Source organism: Cydia pomonella, chromosome 8, assembly GCF_033807575.1.
Source record: "Cydia pomonella isolate Wapato2018A chromosome 8, ilCydPomo1, whole genome shotgun sequence".
NCBI lineage: Eukaryota > Metazoa > Arthropoda > Insecta > Lepidoptera > Tortricidae > Cydia > Cydia pomonella.
In genome coordinates, this window is record NC_084710.1 from 15,311,612 (window position 1) to 15,330,099 (window position 18,488).

Consider the following 18,488-nt stretch of genomic DNA (forward strand, 5'->3'; position numbering starts at 1 on the left):
CTATGTCCTGTTAAACTAAAAGTTAAAACTGAAATGTATATTTTGTGCTGGCTTTCTATATTTGTATCTGTTTTATTTATTACTAAATAAAAGTATCGTGTAAGTGTTGTGCCTGGCATTAGATATTAATATTTTATTTTATATGATTACTTATTGTCTCTACTTGAAATGTGACTCGTTAAAAGATCTGCTGCAAATCGCAGTTACTAAAATACAAAAATTAAAAATTGTAATTTACATGTAAAACATAATATTTAGGTATAGCGTGAAAATATGGCAATATCATATACGCATTATACATTATCGATGTTAGGTAAGGTGACTGCTGTATTTATTGCTACTCCTAACAAATCAGAAAGAAACAAGCCAATAGAAGTCTTATTGTTAAGAGAGGCTAATTACTATGTAGTGGCCAATAACTATATATAGCAGTCATCCTATTCGGGTAATTTCGTGTATCACATAATTCCGAAAATCAGATGAATATCACCCAAAATTCCATCATAATCCAGGATTCTCTTTTCTGAATTATCCGACAGTTTTCGACATTCGGATTTGCCCGAATACACCTTACCTATGACAATCGATTACGCCTCAAAATAAAGTTGCTTTCTGTAATTTTGTTTTGGTTAATATTTACCTGTGTTGTTTTTTCTTATAAATTAACATTCGTTATAAAAATAAATATTTGGAAACAAGAGAAAGTACGATAAAATAATGAACTGTATGGAGTGTATGGCCAGGAGGCTTATTTTTAGAAAATCTATAATTAATTTAGCTCAGAAGACCTACATAGTTTGTTTAGATCAAATGTTGCAAACACGATATGAACTGGTTACGGTTCATGATGTCCACATGTCCGATTCAGCTGAAACTTAGCACCACACCTTCGCAATATGCAATGTTATTGTACCATTAGGATTTTCTAATATTGTAAACTAACGTGGTCATAAGAATACTGTTGTTCGTTAAGAGTCGTCGTGACGATTACTAGAGGAATAAATTAAAAATGTTTTTCTAGAAATCAAATCAAATCATTGTTGGCTTAAAATTATTACGTATGGTCAAAGAGCTATTGACTGTCATAGAAAGTTATAAACTTATAGTCTCAGAAATAAACGTAGCCCCTAGTTTGACAGCCAAAACAGAAGCCGCTGTACTGCGACGTATGTTTAGTGGTCACTGAATTGTCAAACGTCAATCTTTGGTATGTTTATTAATTGTCTAACCGTCAAAAACTTTTTTGTACAAACGCATATTTGTAAAATTAAAAATACGACAGATTTTAACATGGCGGAATGTATGACTAACTCCTTTATTAACTTTTCCAGTAAGTCTCTTTTTGTATGCAAGTACTATTTCGAAGATCTCAGAATATCTTACGTCGTTCGTAGTGTATTGGTAACTAAAACACACCAAAGTAAAAATAATCAAATACGATTTTTAGAGTATGAAATCGAATACATATAGCACTGAAAATACTTCTTTGTTGTTTTGTGTTGTTTTTCGTCTTCGGCAAATTATACATTTATATCTGTACCAGTTTTGCTTCATAAGCGTGTTTCAATTGCTGCTGTTATCCTGTTTGATATATTTGTCCAAATGCCCAAAGAGCTTATAATAAACATTGAATACTGCCATTCAATTTATTTTCGACCGAACGTTTATTTGCGATTCAAGTAAATTCTGGTTAAATTATAGTTTTTGTAAAATACTTACACCCGTCCAATTCAGTAGGTATGTAAGCCACTGGTGCTTAACTCTACAATTAAATGTCGGGCTGTGCCGAAATTATAACAGACCAGACTCTAATGAGTGTGGCCATAACCCAAAAAATCAATAATAGTTTATTATTCAAGTAGGCATATTACAATGCGCTTATGAACGTCAAACAAAGCTACACCGGCTCTAACCCTACACCTCTGACCCGAGAAGATTTAAGTAGAAATGAATCATGTGTACTTAAACCTTTTAATCAATAATATTAATCCCACTTAATCTTGTCTTTCTTCTTTGATACAACTTTTTTTTTGACTGCATTAAGTATGAATTAACCTTTAAAATAATACTAATAAAATTGTGTTAACCATTTTCTTGTAGTAAATTCATTTTCTTATTATATTTCGATTATTTTGGATTTGGTTGTCCAAGAAAAACAATACGGGACATTAAATTTAAATTAATCTGAGTAGGTAATAAAGTTATGAAAAATCGGTTCAATCACGTATTAATTAACTGTAGCCGCTACATGTTATGTGCTTATAGCGATTAAAGAATCCCGAGAACCCGGAAACATGTCGCGCTAAACCAGTTAATCAATTAAATAACAATTCTAGTCAAATGTAAAAATAGAGGCAGCTATTATTTTACATGCATATCTTTTGTAAACCATTGCTGACGCTACAAAGCTATCGCCAGCTAAATGTAGCTATAATCATGTTTGGGTGTCCGTAGCGGTTAACATTCATCAATTGTATAATTCATTAGACAAATTAAATAAAGCGACGATAAGATCCCTTCAAAAAATTATCTAATTCAACCGAAAACTCTAATGGTGCTCCCACATTGGTTGTTATAAAATGGTTTATAACATCATGTAACAGGGGTAGCAAGATAGTGTTTTATTATGTTGTCCCTGTCACACGATATTATATAAAATTTTCTAACAGCCAATATTGGAGCACCACAAACCAAGATCCCACGTTGATAACAGGCAAATCTTAAAATGAGCAATGAATTATGAGGCTGTGACTTTAACATTTTATCAGATAAAAAATGTCGTACTTATGTCGATGTCTTAGATTGTATGATCTTCACATGCCAATAAATAAGACCAAAAAGAGAAAAAATATCTTAAAATATACTGCCTATATATCCATAAGTAGATACGCACCTATATATAAATATGTATATATATTATAATCATAATATTTATTATATATACCGTCGCCGGACACCCTGTGTTTTAGTATCTAGGTAGACAAAACTAATTAGGAGAAGTATGTAAAATGTATAACATATTTAGGTAAAGATATATAAAAAGGCACGAAAAGACATTAGTGAGATAAATAATTACAAAAAAAACAATACTCATTAGTTAACTGCTAATTAATTAACTACTGTTAAAAGCTTTTTACATTGTTCGAATTGTTTTAAAAATAAACGTAGGTTATTGAAAACTTCAAAACCCATGCTCTCAGTGAAAACCAATTTGATTTCAATTTAATACAGATTAAATCTGAAGCATATAAGGGAGTACAACAATTTATCCAATCTCGATACTTAAGAAACATAATTGAAGATATAGTTATCTTATTGTTTTATTCTCTAAAATTGTGTCACGAACTTTTTCGATTCTAATAGGAGAATAAAAGGTTTTATACGTTCCGTTACCATTTTTCATAGACTTCGTATTATGACGGTAACGGGTCGGGTGGAACGAAATATGAATGGAAATGTTGGGACACTTTTTTTGGATCGAAAGAGCTAAGTGATTCTGAGTAGAAATCACATAAAAATATCCAAATAAAAAAGTGTAGTGTTCCACTTTAAACAAAATGGCTCACCTATTCGAGAATAGATCAAGAGAGGTCATGTCTTCATCAAAAAGTATATATAGTAATATCCATAATTAGCACGATACCTCTTGTTGTTACATGTCTGCGGCCGATCGTAAGATCAGCCAGATCGTGAAACGTATTTTTTTTTCTCTCGTTCCCTGAGTCGTCGGAGGCTCCACTACGGGACTCCTATTCCTGGGGGCCTACCGCGAAAAGCAAAATTTCGCAAATTGCGGGATCTTTCTCTTTTACTCTCACTAAGACGTAATTAGAGTGACAGAGAAAAATGCCCGCAATTGACGAACTTCGATTTTCGCGGTTATAGCCCTGGACAGTTTGCTCTTCGGGCATAACCTAATGAACCTATACTACTCGTATTGGTTTGATGTGACTACCGTCAAAACATTACACAGGAACATTACAATCTGCCTGATCTTACGATCTTTATAGATCCATCTCTATATTTGTATGTACCTAATAGCCATAAATCGAGTGGAAAATGCGGCCAAATATTTAGGTAAGACTTCAATGCAGTAAAAATCGTTTTCATAAATTTTATAGAGGTACCTCTGCAAAAAATATTAATAATCCAAGACAACAAAATAAAGGCAGTTTTTTTTATTCTTGGCCTAGGCCTTCATAAGATTAATAATACAAGTATGCCGATTGAAAATAAATGTGAAATACAAAGGCTATATAATATTTATAAAAAGGCAAATTTAGTTACATAAAATGTAAGTAGAGTTAGACCAAGATAAGTTGGCAGCGATTGTGACAGCTCACACAGTACAAGCGTTGTATTAAACGTCAAACTTCTATGAAATTATAACTTTTACTTAACACTTGCACAGGCTGGGCTGTCAAAATCGTTGCCAACTTAGCTTGGTCTGGCTCTACACGAATATTCCTACAAATACATTGAAATGTTTTATTATAACCTACAATTAGATCAAGCCTCATCCGAGCAATTAAGCAGGTACTCTAAGTAGGCGCCTTCGCCTGTTCAATGAATGTAAGATCAAGGAAATCAGAACCAGAAGCCTTAACACTGCTTTATTTATTTTATTTATATTTAGACTTAAGAGCAATGAAAATAGGTTAATTTGTATAGAAATTTCCATACAATATTACCCGTTTCTGATCTGACCTATCGACAAAGGTGAAGAAAGTTTCATGTCAGCCGTAAAAAGTATGTGCAAGTCGCTGAAAGTTTCCATAAAAATGGAATAGTCAGAAATTTACCAAAGGAAATCTTAAGAAGTTTCCACTATCCATATGGAAAGTTCCGGAATTTTGTAAACTTTCCACTAGCATATAAGTAAAGGTATCGTGCTACAAAAGTTATACGTTGTACCTTTATTTCGAATATGTAAAGATATAATATCATATTTGTGTAAAGCAACCATTTTGCTAAAGTGGTTAGCTATTTCTACCGTGTAATAAGAAATCAAGTAAGCATAAATTTATAAGTGCATTATAAATTTAATATTTTGTTTAAATATTCGTAGTTCTAGTGTGGATTGCGCTACATGTAGGTAAGGGCAAATGGTTCATGCCACAGCCTGAAAATCATCGTCTCTGCGTCTTTTTTGTCATTTATATAGCTGATAATGTACACAATTTTAGTTAGCTACGTCATAGACAAAACAATAATAAGACATACGACTCACAAGGTAACAGCCTGTGGGAGTTATAAGAAAATATCATAATTTCATAGAAGTTGATGACGTTTAAAATAACACTTTCACTGTCTAGGTTGTCAAAATCGCTGCCAACTTATCTTGGTCTAATGCTAGGCCTCTGGTTTAATGGCTAAAGTAGATGGCGCTATAATTCACATTTTGTGGCAACCAGGTTGTCAACCTTAATACTTAACAACCTAGTTACAAAAACCGCAAAATGTACGACGGCTTACAGCGCCATCTACTTTACTGTTAAGAACCCGCTGACAATATTCACTTTGTGCGTGCTTTGTCTATGGTTACATTACATATATTATTAAATTTAAGTTAAATAAATGCATCCTCACGAATTACAGTAAATATTTTGTAGTTCGAATTTATTACTGTATTGTACAATAATCACTGACACGCATAGAGCCTTTGTAAATAAAATTTCTAAGCGATGACTGGCCATCGTGTTTGTAATGTGGCTCCAAAACTGTAGCATTGTAAATACTTTTAATGTAAAATTTATGAATTACAATTTTCATCAAATAAAACACAAATTCAATTTACATCGTTTTTGTTTTCCTCGTTAAATAACAGATTGGGTAAAAAGCTTACCTATTCACATTATTATTACACAAATTGACTAAGTCCCACAGTAAACTCAATAAGGCTTGTGTTGAGGATACTTCGACAACGATATATATAATATATAAATATTTATAAATACTTAAATACATAGAAAACACCAATGAGGAAAGGGATAAATATCCGTGCTCATCACACGAATAAATGCCCTTACCAGGATTTGAACCCGGGACCATCGACTTTATCCCTACCGACCTACCCGGGACCTGCCTACGAAGCTGATGATGGTCCCGAGTTCAAATCCTGGTAAGGGCATTTATTTGTGTGATGAGCATGGATATTTGTTCCTGAGTCATGGGTGTTTTCTATGTATTTAAGTATATAAATATTTATATATTATATATATCGTTGCCTAAGTACCCTCAACACAAGCCTTATTGAGCTTACTGTGGGAAATCGGGACTGATTTCGAGGGGTTACAGTATCAGATTTCTGGCCTGATAATCGTTTTCCGTTTCACAGAATATCAGCATATCATTAACAATATTTGAAATGTGGCGGGAACTATCGGGTGTGCTATGCGACAGCAGAATGCCGGTGCGTGTGAAGGGGAAGGTGTACAAATCCGCAATCCGACCGGCTCTCACCTACGGCGCTGAATGTTGGCCTTTGAAGAAGGTCCATAGGTACCACAAAACTGCACACAACAGAAATGAAGATATTGAGGTGGGCAGGAGGTGTCACTCTACTTGATAGGGTTATAAACGAGCACATCCGCGGCAGCTTTAAGATCCGGCCCATAGAAGATAAGCTTTCCGAATCTCGCTTAAAGTGGTATGGCCATGTCATGAGGAGGCCAGAAGATCACATGACTAGACAAGTCCTGAGCATCAACGTTGGCTCCAAAAGATCGGGCAGAGGTAGACCCCTTACGACCTGGATGTCCGTCATAAACAACGACCTTAAGAAAGCTGAAACAAATGTCTCGACGACCTAGAACAGATACGCCTGGCGAAGAATGACGAGGAGAGCCGACCCCAAATGACATGGGAAAATGCTAGGCAAAGAAGAAGATTAACAATATTTGAAATGTACTTACAAAATACTTTGTCTCTTGATTGCCAATGTTCAATGTTTGTTATTTTTGCATAATTATAATACATTTTCTTTACCTGTCAGATATTGTAAACAATGTGCTGATATTTGGTGAAACGGAACAATATTATATCTTTGGACCGTAATCGGGTCTGATATCAGGCCTGATAAAGTGCGGATGTAATTGGCACTTTATCTCTCTGTAGAAAACTTCGCCCAATGGTCATATTTATTGTATGAACTGACTTTTATTTGAGATGGCTATACATTTGATGTGCCTCTCCCCCACAAAAATCGGTAGCTGTATATCCTCCAAGGCTGTCAACAACAGAGGGCATACCGCGAACACCGATGTTCACAAATTCCGGGCACCTTTCTCTTTTACTCAAATTAAAGCGTAATAAGAGTGACAGAGAAAGCTGCCCGCGTAAGACCTGCGAAAGAGTGAGAGCGAGAGAGAGATATTTTGACCGGACCCCGGTCGCGGTCCGGTACGCCTGTCTGTTATAAGTAACTTAAAATAACTTGGTGGTTCGGAAAACCATAGACAAATAATTTACAAAGGGCAACTTTATGTTCAGGAAAGTCTTGTCAAAGTGTCAATGTCAATGAAATGTGAAATCGTCATGACAACAATTTCGTCAACCTGTAAAAATGTATAGAGTGAAGAGATAATAATTGAATAATTTATTAAAATGGTGTTCTTCAATGTTTGGTCAGTACTACAATGGTATTTGAGACCTTTCATTAAATGGTTTCTGAGGAAAACAACACGACTATGTGAGTTACAAAGAATATGTTATGGCGACAAACCTGGAGCGGAACGGTCATGCAATGTAGAAAGATCTCTGATGCTATCCCGCACTGAAGACGTAAAACAAGTAGTTTCATATTTAGATACAGTAGTATATGAGCGACGGTTTGTTCCTTCTAACTTTCCCGAAATATTAAATCCATCCGTGGCTATCATTCTCAGAGCCAAAAAAATTAATCCAAAACTACATGATTTGTTCATTGTATCATTTCGGCGATGCCTGGAACAAATTTGGAGTTACAGAATGTTAGTTCAAGAGGTAGAAGAAATGCGTAAGATGCCCTATGACTATAAAATCCCTGATCATGAAGAGAAACTATTGAAACTTTGGAGTTTATTAGTACCCAATGAAGATCTAGAGAGTAGAGTGACTAAGCAATGGCAGTACATAGGATTTCAGGTCAGTAGATACTGTGTGTACATACAATTCCTTTTGAACGCCATGCCTATCATATGCAGCGCGTAATCGTGAACCTTATCAGTATGCATGAAGGTTGATATTGGACTGTCTTTGGCGGTCAAGAGGTTAAAACCTGTGTATGTTTTAAATTGATTAAGGACTTCCTAATGTTCATGAGCATGGATCTAAACTAAATGTAATTTTGGAAGTGATCACATTTGTTTTTTCCAGGGTGATGATCCCAAGACTGATTTCCGTGGCATGGGTTTGCTTGGATTGGAAAACTTGTTGTTTTTTGCTTCAGAGTATCCACAAGCTGCAAGCCATGTTCTAAGCCATTCACATCATCCAAAATATGGCTACACCTTCGCAATTGTGGGCATTAACCTAACTTCCATGGCATATTATTTACTCAAGGATGGCTCTGCTAAAACTTACATGTTTAATGCTAAACAGTACTTACCCAATATGAATTTATTCCACAGATTTTACTGCTACCTATTCTATGAATTTGACAAAATGTGGATAGAATCAAAACCTGAAAATATGATGGAATTTTCAATAATATTCAAAAGGTTTGAAGATGCCGTCAGAACTGAGTTAGCTGATCCTGCATCAGTATTTAGAATCAATATAGAAGTTGATACAATATAACAACAACCTGTTGCTAGTCTAATTTTTTGTAGGTGCTTTAACCTATTTTTATTTATTTTCACTCTTTTTTTATATTTTAGTGTTGTGATGTTGAGTGTGAGTTCTTGCCACATTGCCTTGATGAAGCAATTTATTTGATCTGTCCAGATGTTGCAAGGTGCTGCAAATTGTATAGATAAGTTCAATGTTTGCTGTTAAAAAAGGTAAATTGCTACAATTTGATTTACTCCCCTGTGATTGTACAAGACATTAACCAACTAAATTGTACATAAAAATATTGTGTATAATCTTATTTACTGCTGTGCCGTTTTATAAAATACATTTTGTTTGACCCATACTGAATGTATAATTAATCCTCAATTTCCATGTGTGTAGTGTTAAGTACATGTTTGGTTGTAGCACATTTTTAGGTACACAACTAAAAATGTCTAACTAGTATGCATGATAGTACATTACAGGTGTACATGGTAACTAGGGACCCTATTAGGATAACTTGGGTGTGTTTTGTAAAGATGGTTTGTGTTTGTCAAGGTTTGCTTTAAATGGTGTTCAAATAACATCTGCTTTAATGTGTTTGTAGTAAATTAAGGATGCAACATGCAAAATAAATGCAACATACTATTTTATTCATTGTTTTATTTCTATTGTCTAGATGGAATTGTAAATAAATAACATGTAATTGTGAGATAAGTAATGATTGAGGCATTTGAAACTTACATGAATTTTCATATTAGAATAAATAAAAGTAAAGATTTCATATTAAGAACTCTGTAAATACAAATACTAGCAATTTATTTATATCAGTATTCCTAATTTTTCTCAACATCGAAATCTAACTTAGTTTAAAAGTCAATCTATCTAGGAAAGGCCTTACTAAAATAATATTCCAAGAGATAGACATATACCACAACTCTATTTTATTAAATATATTTGAATTGCGCAAAAGTAGAAATATAATTCAGTTTATGATCACCATAGAATTATCTAGATTTTTACAATACATAATCTTATTCTAGGACGGAAACCCTAAACCCTTTTCCAGGTTACACACACAGGTAGCCCCTTAGACAGGTAGGTAGAATTTATCGACCACATACGCGCCAAAAGAATGTCAACTTTAGCATTACAATTTAAGGTTCAAATTAGATTACACTTTTAGGAAATGTGACTTGTCTTCAAATGAATATATTTGGATTTTTGGTAAAACCTTGCAGATTTGTGCGGCCTGGAAAAGGGTTAAATCTTATATCAAATCCAAAAAATCTGGTGTCACTAACACAGCAATAGTAGACGTCGTATGTTAGCCATCAGATAATTACGCCTTTTGAACGCCAAGAGCCACTAAAGTGGTCGTGTGCTGTCGTGCCTACCACGCCAACGACCACTAAAGTGGTCGTGTGCTGTCGTGCCTACCACGCCAACGACCACTAAAGAGGTCATGGCAGACGCTGTCAAAGCAATTTTACTGTTGACAGATAAGGTTTAAATTCGTTTCTCAGTAGTTGACATATTGGCGTGTATGCCACATTTTGATGCGAGGGAGAAAGCGTTGAAAAGGTTAATATTGAAGCTAATTATCGACTATTTTCATTTTCGACTGGCAGTCAAAAGGCTAATGAAAAAACAATATACCTAGTATTTTCTTCTAGATAGGTATTTAAAGACATAATTAGCGCGAAGCTATTCCTTATTTTTCAGATAAAATTTTAAATAACACATTTTGTTATAAAAAAACTTTGCATGAATCAACTTAAAATATATAAATAGACACAAATATTTGTACATACTAAATGTAAACACATAACTTATAACACACAATACATAAATGATCACAATTTGTAGTCAGACCGTGTTATAATTATAATATAAGTAAATAAATGCTGAGTCAGTCTATCACAGTGATTCTTAGCCGATGGTCCCTGGAAGCACCAGAAGAAGCACATAGAATTTATAAATAGAATATGTAGATAAACATTTTGACTTGTTGAAGGAGAGTAGTACTTGTAGAGAAGGAAATAAATAACTTCCTTACTATTGTCAATCCTTAGTAAAAAAGTTAAGAACCACTGGTCAATCACAACAATGTCCTATTTGCTCTTTTTCTCTTTTTTCGTCTCCTTCGCTGGTTTTGATCGGCCAGCTTTGACTAGCGCGATAAGAGCCGTGATGGCCACGAGGCCGAAACCGGCTCCTCCAATTTGCCAAATCCAGGGGTACTTGGCCAGCAACTCCAGTCCAAGGGCGACTCCAAATTTAATCATCTCCACACACCAGTCTACGAGTTCATCACTGTAAAAAGGAATCTTATATTAGTTGATGTACTTAAATTATTTTTTGTCAAGAAATGTCTGCAAACGATACCATAATGTAATGCAAAAATAAAGGAAATTTCGAAAAATTCACTGTTTGGGTGAGACTCGAACTCTCGAATAATTATTAAATATACTTACAATGGTGATGAAACGAGAGGCACACTCTCAGCCTTTGCATTTTTGTACCAATCTTGAGCAAATGTGACAAACGATTTCACATCATTTTTAGGTATGTTATACCTATAAACTTTACCAAGGCGGAAACTGAAACAAACACATTGATAAATAAGTACTTCAAAGCAAAAAGTTAGCTACCAGCATTTCTTTGACGACTTTTGTAAACTATTTGTCATATTCATATGAATATCAGTTGAGATAGAAAAATCGTAATAAACTTGAAATCCAACAATACCGACCGTTGTAGGACTTAGGACCGTTTCAAAAAGAAGTTATTGATTGTATTAGTCTAGATAAAAATCATGCCGCCGAGTATGACAGCTGAACTAGTTGGCGCTATACCGCATCATATTTTTAGTGGTAACTGAATTGACAAACTTCAACATTACAACAACCAGAGTTACCGCAGAATGTACGAGGCCGTACAGCGCCATCTGCAATATCAAACTGGAAACACGGATATTTCATAGGCTTGATAAATTCTTCTACAATTAACCCTTTTAACGCCACGCCTATCGTATGTTGCTCGTTATTTAAGCTGCGCCCGTTGCAAACGGTCAAAGGGTTAATAAGTTAGTAACCCTTTTTGTTGGTTGTTTTAACTGTAACTTGTCTATCAGTACTTACAATAAGAACGCCGGCAGCTTAGAGACCTGGAACCGCTTGGCTGTATTAAGGCCGGCTAGATTGGCATCGATGCGCGCGACGTTGATACGCCCGCGCAGAGTCGCGCCCACGCCTTCCCATACTGCGTGCAGCCGCTGGCATTCCACGCATGATGCACCGTAGCTGGGAAATAAGTTTTAAACAATTATTTTACAATCGTCAGAATTAGTGTCTATCTGTGGCATGTAGCTCTCAAATGGATGAAACGATTACCCATGCGATTTTTTTACGTGAAAGCGATTTTCCTTGCGGTGGTTCTTAGCTATGTTTGATAAAAAATAATGAAGGAGTTTGAAGAGTATCAGCTTTTTTCTAAAATTATGTCAGGCATTTTTGGCATTAAATCTTATGATTAGCGTAGGGGGTTTTTAATAGTTTTCAACTATGTCCTCAGTACTTGTAAGTGAAGCCTTTAGAGATAACTGATAAATATACATCGGGGTTACAGGGTTTTTGGTGCGGTAATGTTTTAGGGTGCGTTCCGGCTAGAGATGTTCGAGGATGCGTTGCGAGGGATGTGTTTTTAAGAACCAATAGTATAACTGCACGCTGAGCGACGAAAACAAATGAAGTGATTCTATTGGTTCTTAACAAACATCCCTCGAAACGCATCCTCGCACATTTCCAGTCGAAACGCGCCCTAAGCAAAATTAGGTAAAAACCGATACCATTTTAACATTTCTAAGCACATTTGGAGCTTCCTACCTTATTTTTATTCCTAGTTTGGTAATTATTTTATTTTGTAGCGAAAAAAATGAAGTTAGTTTTTGCTCTTTTCCTCACTTAAATACTTAATAATGAACTTTTTTTAAGTTACATTACAAGTAAACTTACAACATAATAAACCAGTCTCCTGTAGTTGCCCCAGTAGCAGCTTGAGTTATGTGCTCAAAGATTTTATCATTGAGTTCTTTGACCACGGGTGATTGGTTCTTTTCCAAAAACCCATAGATTTCATTTTCATCAGGCTCACCTGCAGAAACAACATGATTGATTACTTAAGTATAAAAAAACATTTCACAGAAAGGAAAGAATACCACTCACAATGTCACAATGCTGATTTGATTCAAGTGAATATTAAACCTAAAAATTGTCAGTAAAAAGTTGAAACAAAACCTAATTATAGTATGGCAAACACAACATGTCAATCAGTAAGAACTAGGAAAATTATACTCATCTCTTTCTTTTGGGTGCTATACTAGCGTAAGACAAAGACAATATGATTATCTCTGTCTATTTCTTTATTTAACCTTTATTGCACAATACAAAAAAGTACAAATAGCGAATGCCTTAAGACATTCTCTACTAGTCAACCAATGGGCCAAACAGAAACATACAATTGGTGCGGAAAAGAAAATCAGTGCAGAGAGAAATTTAAAATGAGACAGTCCTGGGCTAAACTATAGAGTTGCAACATAAAAGATAAATTTGGGAAGGAATAAAGAGAGCTGACATTCAATCTAACTACATCATATATAAATATATACTATAAGTAGGAAAATTACCACATTTGTTCTGCCATTAATTGACAACAGCAGGGGTTCCCAAAGTGTGCGCCGCGGCGCCCTGGTGCGCCGTAGAAAGTAAAGAGGGGCGCCGTGAGTTCTATCATTATCCGAAACCACAAATATTCGCGGGTACCTATTTGAGCGCTCGCATCGGTAAATAATATAGCGTCGTGTCACTCTTTTTCGACCGTGATTTTAAATTTACAAGGGCGCCGTTGCAAAATACTACACTTGTAACTGCGCCGCAGGTTGAAAAAGATTGGGAAACCCTGGACTACAGTATGAATAAAGGTTGAAATAACTTATAAACCTTTACAAACTTTGGTACCTATTTTTTGAATTAAATTTCAAATTGATTGTCTTAATCACTTTAATCAGCCACATATCATCATCCTAGCATTGTCCTGGCTTTTTGCAACGGCTCATGGGAGTTTGAGGTCCACATGGCAACAAAGCCCATAAATTATTGTATATTACTATAGTGTATTTCATTAGACAGTTAAATAAATGTAAAATACGTTTTTTTTACATTTTCAGGTACTTAAAATATTTATTAGTTAACCAACTAAATAAAAAAACTGTTTTGATCTGTCCTCTATCATCTATCTTCAACCGATTTCATGATTTAAAGAAAGACGATAAGCGATCTTAACATGTCTTTAATGAAAAACGTTTTAAATTTTTTTTGTGTAAATGATCGTATATGATTTATAATAGTTACATTTTCGCCGTGACTTTTCAAGTGTTCAATAAAAGATATGTTAAGATCGCTTATCTTCTAATGCAAAAAAAAAACGAATTATAGGGTCATGTAATAATAACCATTACAAAACTACATGACTATTGATAATCAAATCATCCCGATATATTCCTATTAGCAAAATAGCACAGTATTAGTAGCTTCAACCTCAGCAGCCTCGAGAAATAAAAAAGGTCGAGAAACCAGAAAGCCGAACCTGACCTGACCTAGACTTGTTTTCAAAACATGTTTGGTAATATTGTGTATAAGTAAAATATTTCATGGCTTTTGAAGCCGATGGTCCTGGGTTTGAATCCCGGTAAGGGCATTTATTTGTGTGATGAACACAGATCTTTGTTCCTGAGTCATGGATGTTTTCTATGTATTTAAGAATTTGTATATTATATATTGTTGTCTGAGTACCCACAACTTGTTTTGACTAAGTTCCATGGTAAGTCAAGAAGGCTTGTTTCTTGACTTACCATGGAACTTAGTCAATTTGTGTGTCCCTTTAATATTTATTTATTCTGACTGAAGAAGTAGCTCAAGCTCAAGTAGCTCAGTATTCGTTTTGTCAAAATATCATGCTATATATATAAGAAATCATTTTAAGAAGTTTAAGAAATCATCTAATTTAGCCAGTGGGGTTCTATTTATTGACCAATCAAAGGCTTTATCCCTCAAAGATAGGGGTCAGTTGTCAGTTCGGATTACAGAGACGTTCAGATTAGCCTATGTACAGATTGTTGAAGCCCTACTGTATTTATATAAATAAATAAAGCCTTTTATTCTAAGCACTACATAAATTTGCTTACAGATTCTTATTATATTAATAAAATATTAGTTTAAAAAATTATTCCGGTTTATGAGTTTTTTATAAATAGTATTGTTTTGTTCATTAGACTCCTTCTAGCCTCCTCCAACGATTTCCACTTTTCTGTGGAAAATATTATGTAAAAAATTATCAATATCTTACCACTGTATAGCAAAGGTATCCCATGTCTAAAAAATACAATAGCAGGTTCCTTAGTCGGGCTGTAAAGCCTGGCCAAATGGCTATTCAAAACTTTAACTGTATCTGCATTTAAATGCTTCTTAAAGTCTTCCTTTAGCGCTTCCAAATGGTTGTTCAACTTCGTACATACATCGCAATCAGGTTTAGCTGAAATAAAAAAGTTTTTAATTCACTTTAACTCTTACGAACTATACTCAGGTACAACTGATACGCAATTTATTAAATGCCGCCTAAGAATACAATACAACATGATATCGCAAAAACAGAAGATTAATTTATTGAGCTGTCATATCAATTAATTGCATTAACCAGAACTTTATCTCAGTGAAACTAGAAGAAACAAATACTTACTGAACAATACGATAAGTTTTTCTCTGTCCTTTATCAATTGAAGTAACTCGTCGTCACTAACTGTTTGCAATACTCCACTTTCTGCATTAATTACACTTAAGAATAAAAGTAAAAAACTAAGGTTAAGTAGCATTTTTATAAATTTGTAACAATTAAATACGAGAGAGGTTAGGAAATTGTCTGACTCGACTTGTCAGCTTGTCACACTTCACAGTTTTTTTGCCAGATCACCATAGATATAGGATTTCTTGTCGATGAGATACAGGCATGCGCGACTGAATTAAAAACATATTTTAACATTCCTGACAACAAACCAAAAACAACTTATGTAATTTGGTTGGGTTCGTTAGAAGTGACGAAGATAAGTTGGCAGGTTGGGAGGCATTTTTTTTAAATTTAGGACGCTCAAATATCACAATTTATTTTCTGATCTTATAATAAGCCCCCTCCAGACTATGCGCGTGAATCGCGGCGCGACTTCGCGGAGCGAACATACCGCGACGTTGACGTAGACTTCACACTCGCACAAATTCACGGCGATTTCGCAAATTCGCAGTTTTGTTCGCGGCAAGATGGCGCTGAAGCGTCAGCTGATCGGATTTAGTTTGCGGCAAGGCACTGATTTAAACTGGGAACTATCAAATTGATTTTTGGTTGATCACGTTCGCACCCAATAACCAAGTAGCCGCCATAGAAGGTTATGACTTTACAGATTAACCGACTCGTGAACGAATCGCGGCGCGAAGCGATCGCGAGTGTGGAGTCTTGCAAGTTCGACCGACAAAAAACGGGGAATAAGGCGCGAAGGCGTGAACAATCTGCGAAATCGACGCGAGGGCCATCCACACTCGCGTTCGTTGCTTCGCGCTTCACTTCGCGCACGAGTGTGGAGGGCCCTATAGATTGTTGTGAAAATGAAAATCTACTTGGCTTAAAGGACTGGCATCCAGGCCAGTGTTGTCACATACAATTTTGCCGAAGTGGTAGAACAGGGTGCAAAAATAGGTAGAAATGGGTGGTTTCTCAAATGAAAAACAGGTAGATGTACCACTCAATAGCAAGTACATTTTTATGATTAAAAATGTGTACCTATACAATTTATCAAATTATTTATTAGTCTTTAATATTGTGATGTTAGTTAAAGAAATCGAAACAAAAATGATGATTTCCATTGTTTGTAGGTAATGAATCTGCTTGTATAATCTGTTTCTTTGGCAAGTTTTCATTACATCGAATCTAAATTCGGTAGAAATTAAGTAATGTTCCGGCACATGTATTGAGAATTACTTACAATTATACCATGTTGAAAAATGGGTAGATTTCCGGCCGAGGGAGGTAGATAGGTAGAACGCTAGAACGCAGGCAAAATAGGTAGATCTACCCAAAAGTTGGTAGATGTGACAACACTGATCCAGGCCATAATTGTTTAAAAAAAATGAAAATCTACTTATGACAAGGCAGTATGGCTTAGACCTTTAGCCCTCAGAATAATAACTAAAGCATGCTTTAGTTATTAGTTATTAAGCTTCTGTACCGTTATTTGAAGCCTATTTAATATTTGAGAGTGCGATGCTGTTTGACAGATGACGTAGCGGTTCACTATAGGCTGACACCTACCCCCTTTGTACTTGTATTTCAAGTTTTAACCCCCTCCACCAGGCGCCCGTGGCCCGCGGCCGCGGAGCTCTTCATTGGCGTTCTGTTTGTCGGAACGTTCGGTTCACTGCAAAAAATTCTTAGAAATCCTTAGATTCTTAGAATTTTTTGTAAGTACTAATTAAAAGCATTGTTAACGGTTTTACCGTTCGATTGTTAATATTACTTCAATGATTTGATGGACAGCTTGTGTTCGTCAATGTGTTTAGCAAAGCTGACACCTCATCGATTCACATCGCGAGCGCAGCGAAGCTGTCGCGTAAGTAAGCGATTCTTATTTTATTTTGTTTACAGCGAATCGAATCATTTTAAGCACGGAGCAGGTCCTTGAAAAAGTGTAAATGTGAATGGCAGTTTATAGGCCACAGTTTTATTGTCCTCCGAAAGGGAGGTTATAGCGGTTCCTATTACAGTATAGAACTGCCTAACTTAGGAATAACTAAAAAGACGCGCTCTGCGACGTCGTAGTTTATGCTAATCAACTTGTGATTTTGCATTAAGTAACCTTAGGGTAATTACAATAATAATGATCGTAAGATATATATGACCTGATATTTTCCGTGCATTTCCGGATTTTCTGGTACTGTGCTGCTGTGATACAAATTATTTTATTTTGCATTTAAATCGAAATATCACAATAAAGGCTGGATTTGGAAGTACCCCCAATTTTAGAATGCTTGAGAGCTGGGGCTAAAACGCCTAAAATAAGCTAGAATAAGAGGCCATTAAAGAAATACCATGTTTGGTATTGCCATGGGTACCATTAAACAGTAAAGTTACTCTAGTATCATGCTGGCTACCACCTATCCGCCTTAAAGTCGACGAAGCCCCGCTGTCGCGGGGCTTCTATTTCCGCTCTGAGGGACGAAAGGTAACTAACAAACCTACATCGAAAACCTCCTTTTCGATCTTTTTGTTTATATCCTTTGGAAAGTTTTTTCTTAATAATACCAATTTTGGATGCACAGTACCGTCAATATCTTTGTGAATTTTATTTTCAATTAAGGTATTTGTACGTAATAATAAATAGTGCAACTGCTAAAAGTGCCTTCTAGTTAAAGCAAGGGATTTAAAAGTGAAACTCTTGGATGTAAAACTGACATATCCCCATTCAGTTGTGTTATTTTGAATTTCGTTTAAGGAGTTTTATTATATTTATATACGTATAAAATTTTAGTTTTGACATGTATAACTGCATACAGGAGGGGCACTATTTACCCCTTTGCTATAACTATAACCCTTGTGAGAAAAGGAGGTTCGAAGTATCTTTTCATGACTTAAGAACG

The 18,488-nt window shown here is 35.3% G+C and overlaps 2 protein-coding genes across 2 annotated transcripts; one reads left to right on the forward strand and one right to left on the reverse strand.

Moving 5' to 3' along the window:
• Positions 1-6,565: 6,565 nt before the first annotated feature.
• Positions 6,566-9,404, forward strand: LOC133520666 (ELMO domain-containing protein 2). The gene is made up of 2 exons (XM_061855257.1): positions 6,566-8,124; positions 8,356-9,404. Exons 1-2 carry the CDS (start codon positions 7,606-7,608, stop codon positions 8,776-8,778), a joined length of 942 nt encoding a protein of 313 aa, XP_061711241.1. The 5' UTR covers positions 6,566-7,605; the 3' UTR covers positions 8,779-9,404.
• Positions 9,405-9,603: 199 nt separating this feature from the next.
• On the reverse strand, positions 9,604-16,066 carry LOC133520665 (thioredoxin domain-containing protein). Its single transcript, XM_061855256.1, has 6 exons — positions 15,547-16,066; positions 15,157-15,342; positions 12,768-12,906; positions 11,895-12,056; positions 11,229-11,354; positions 9,604-11,067 (listed from the first exon to the last, which is right to left on the reverse strand). Exons 1-6 carry the CDS (start codon positions 15,677-15,679, stop codon positions 10,866-10,868), a joined length of 948 nt encoding a protein of 315 aa, XP_061711240.1. The 5' UTR covers positions 15,680-16,066; the 3' UTR covers positions 9,604-10,865.
• Between the last annotated feature and the right edge of the window lie 2,422 nt (positions 16,067-18,488).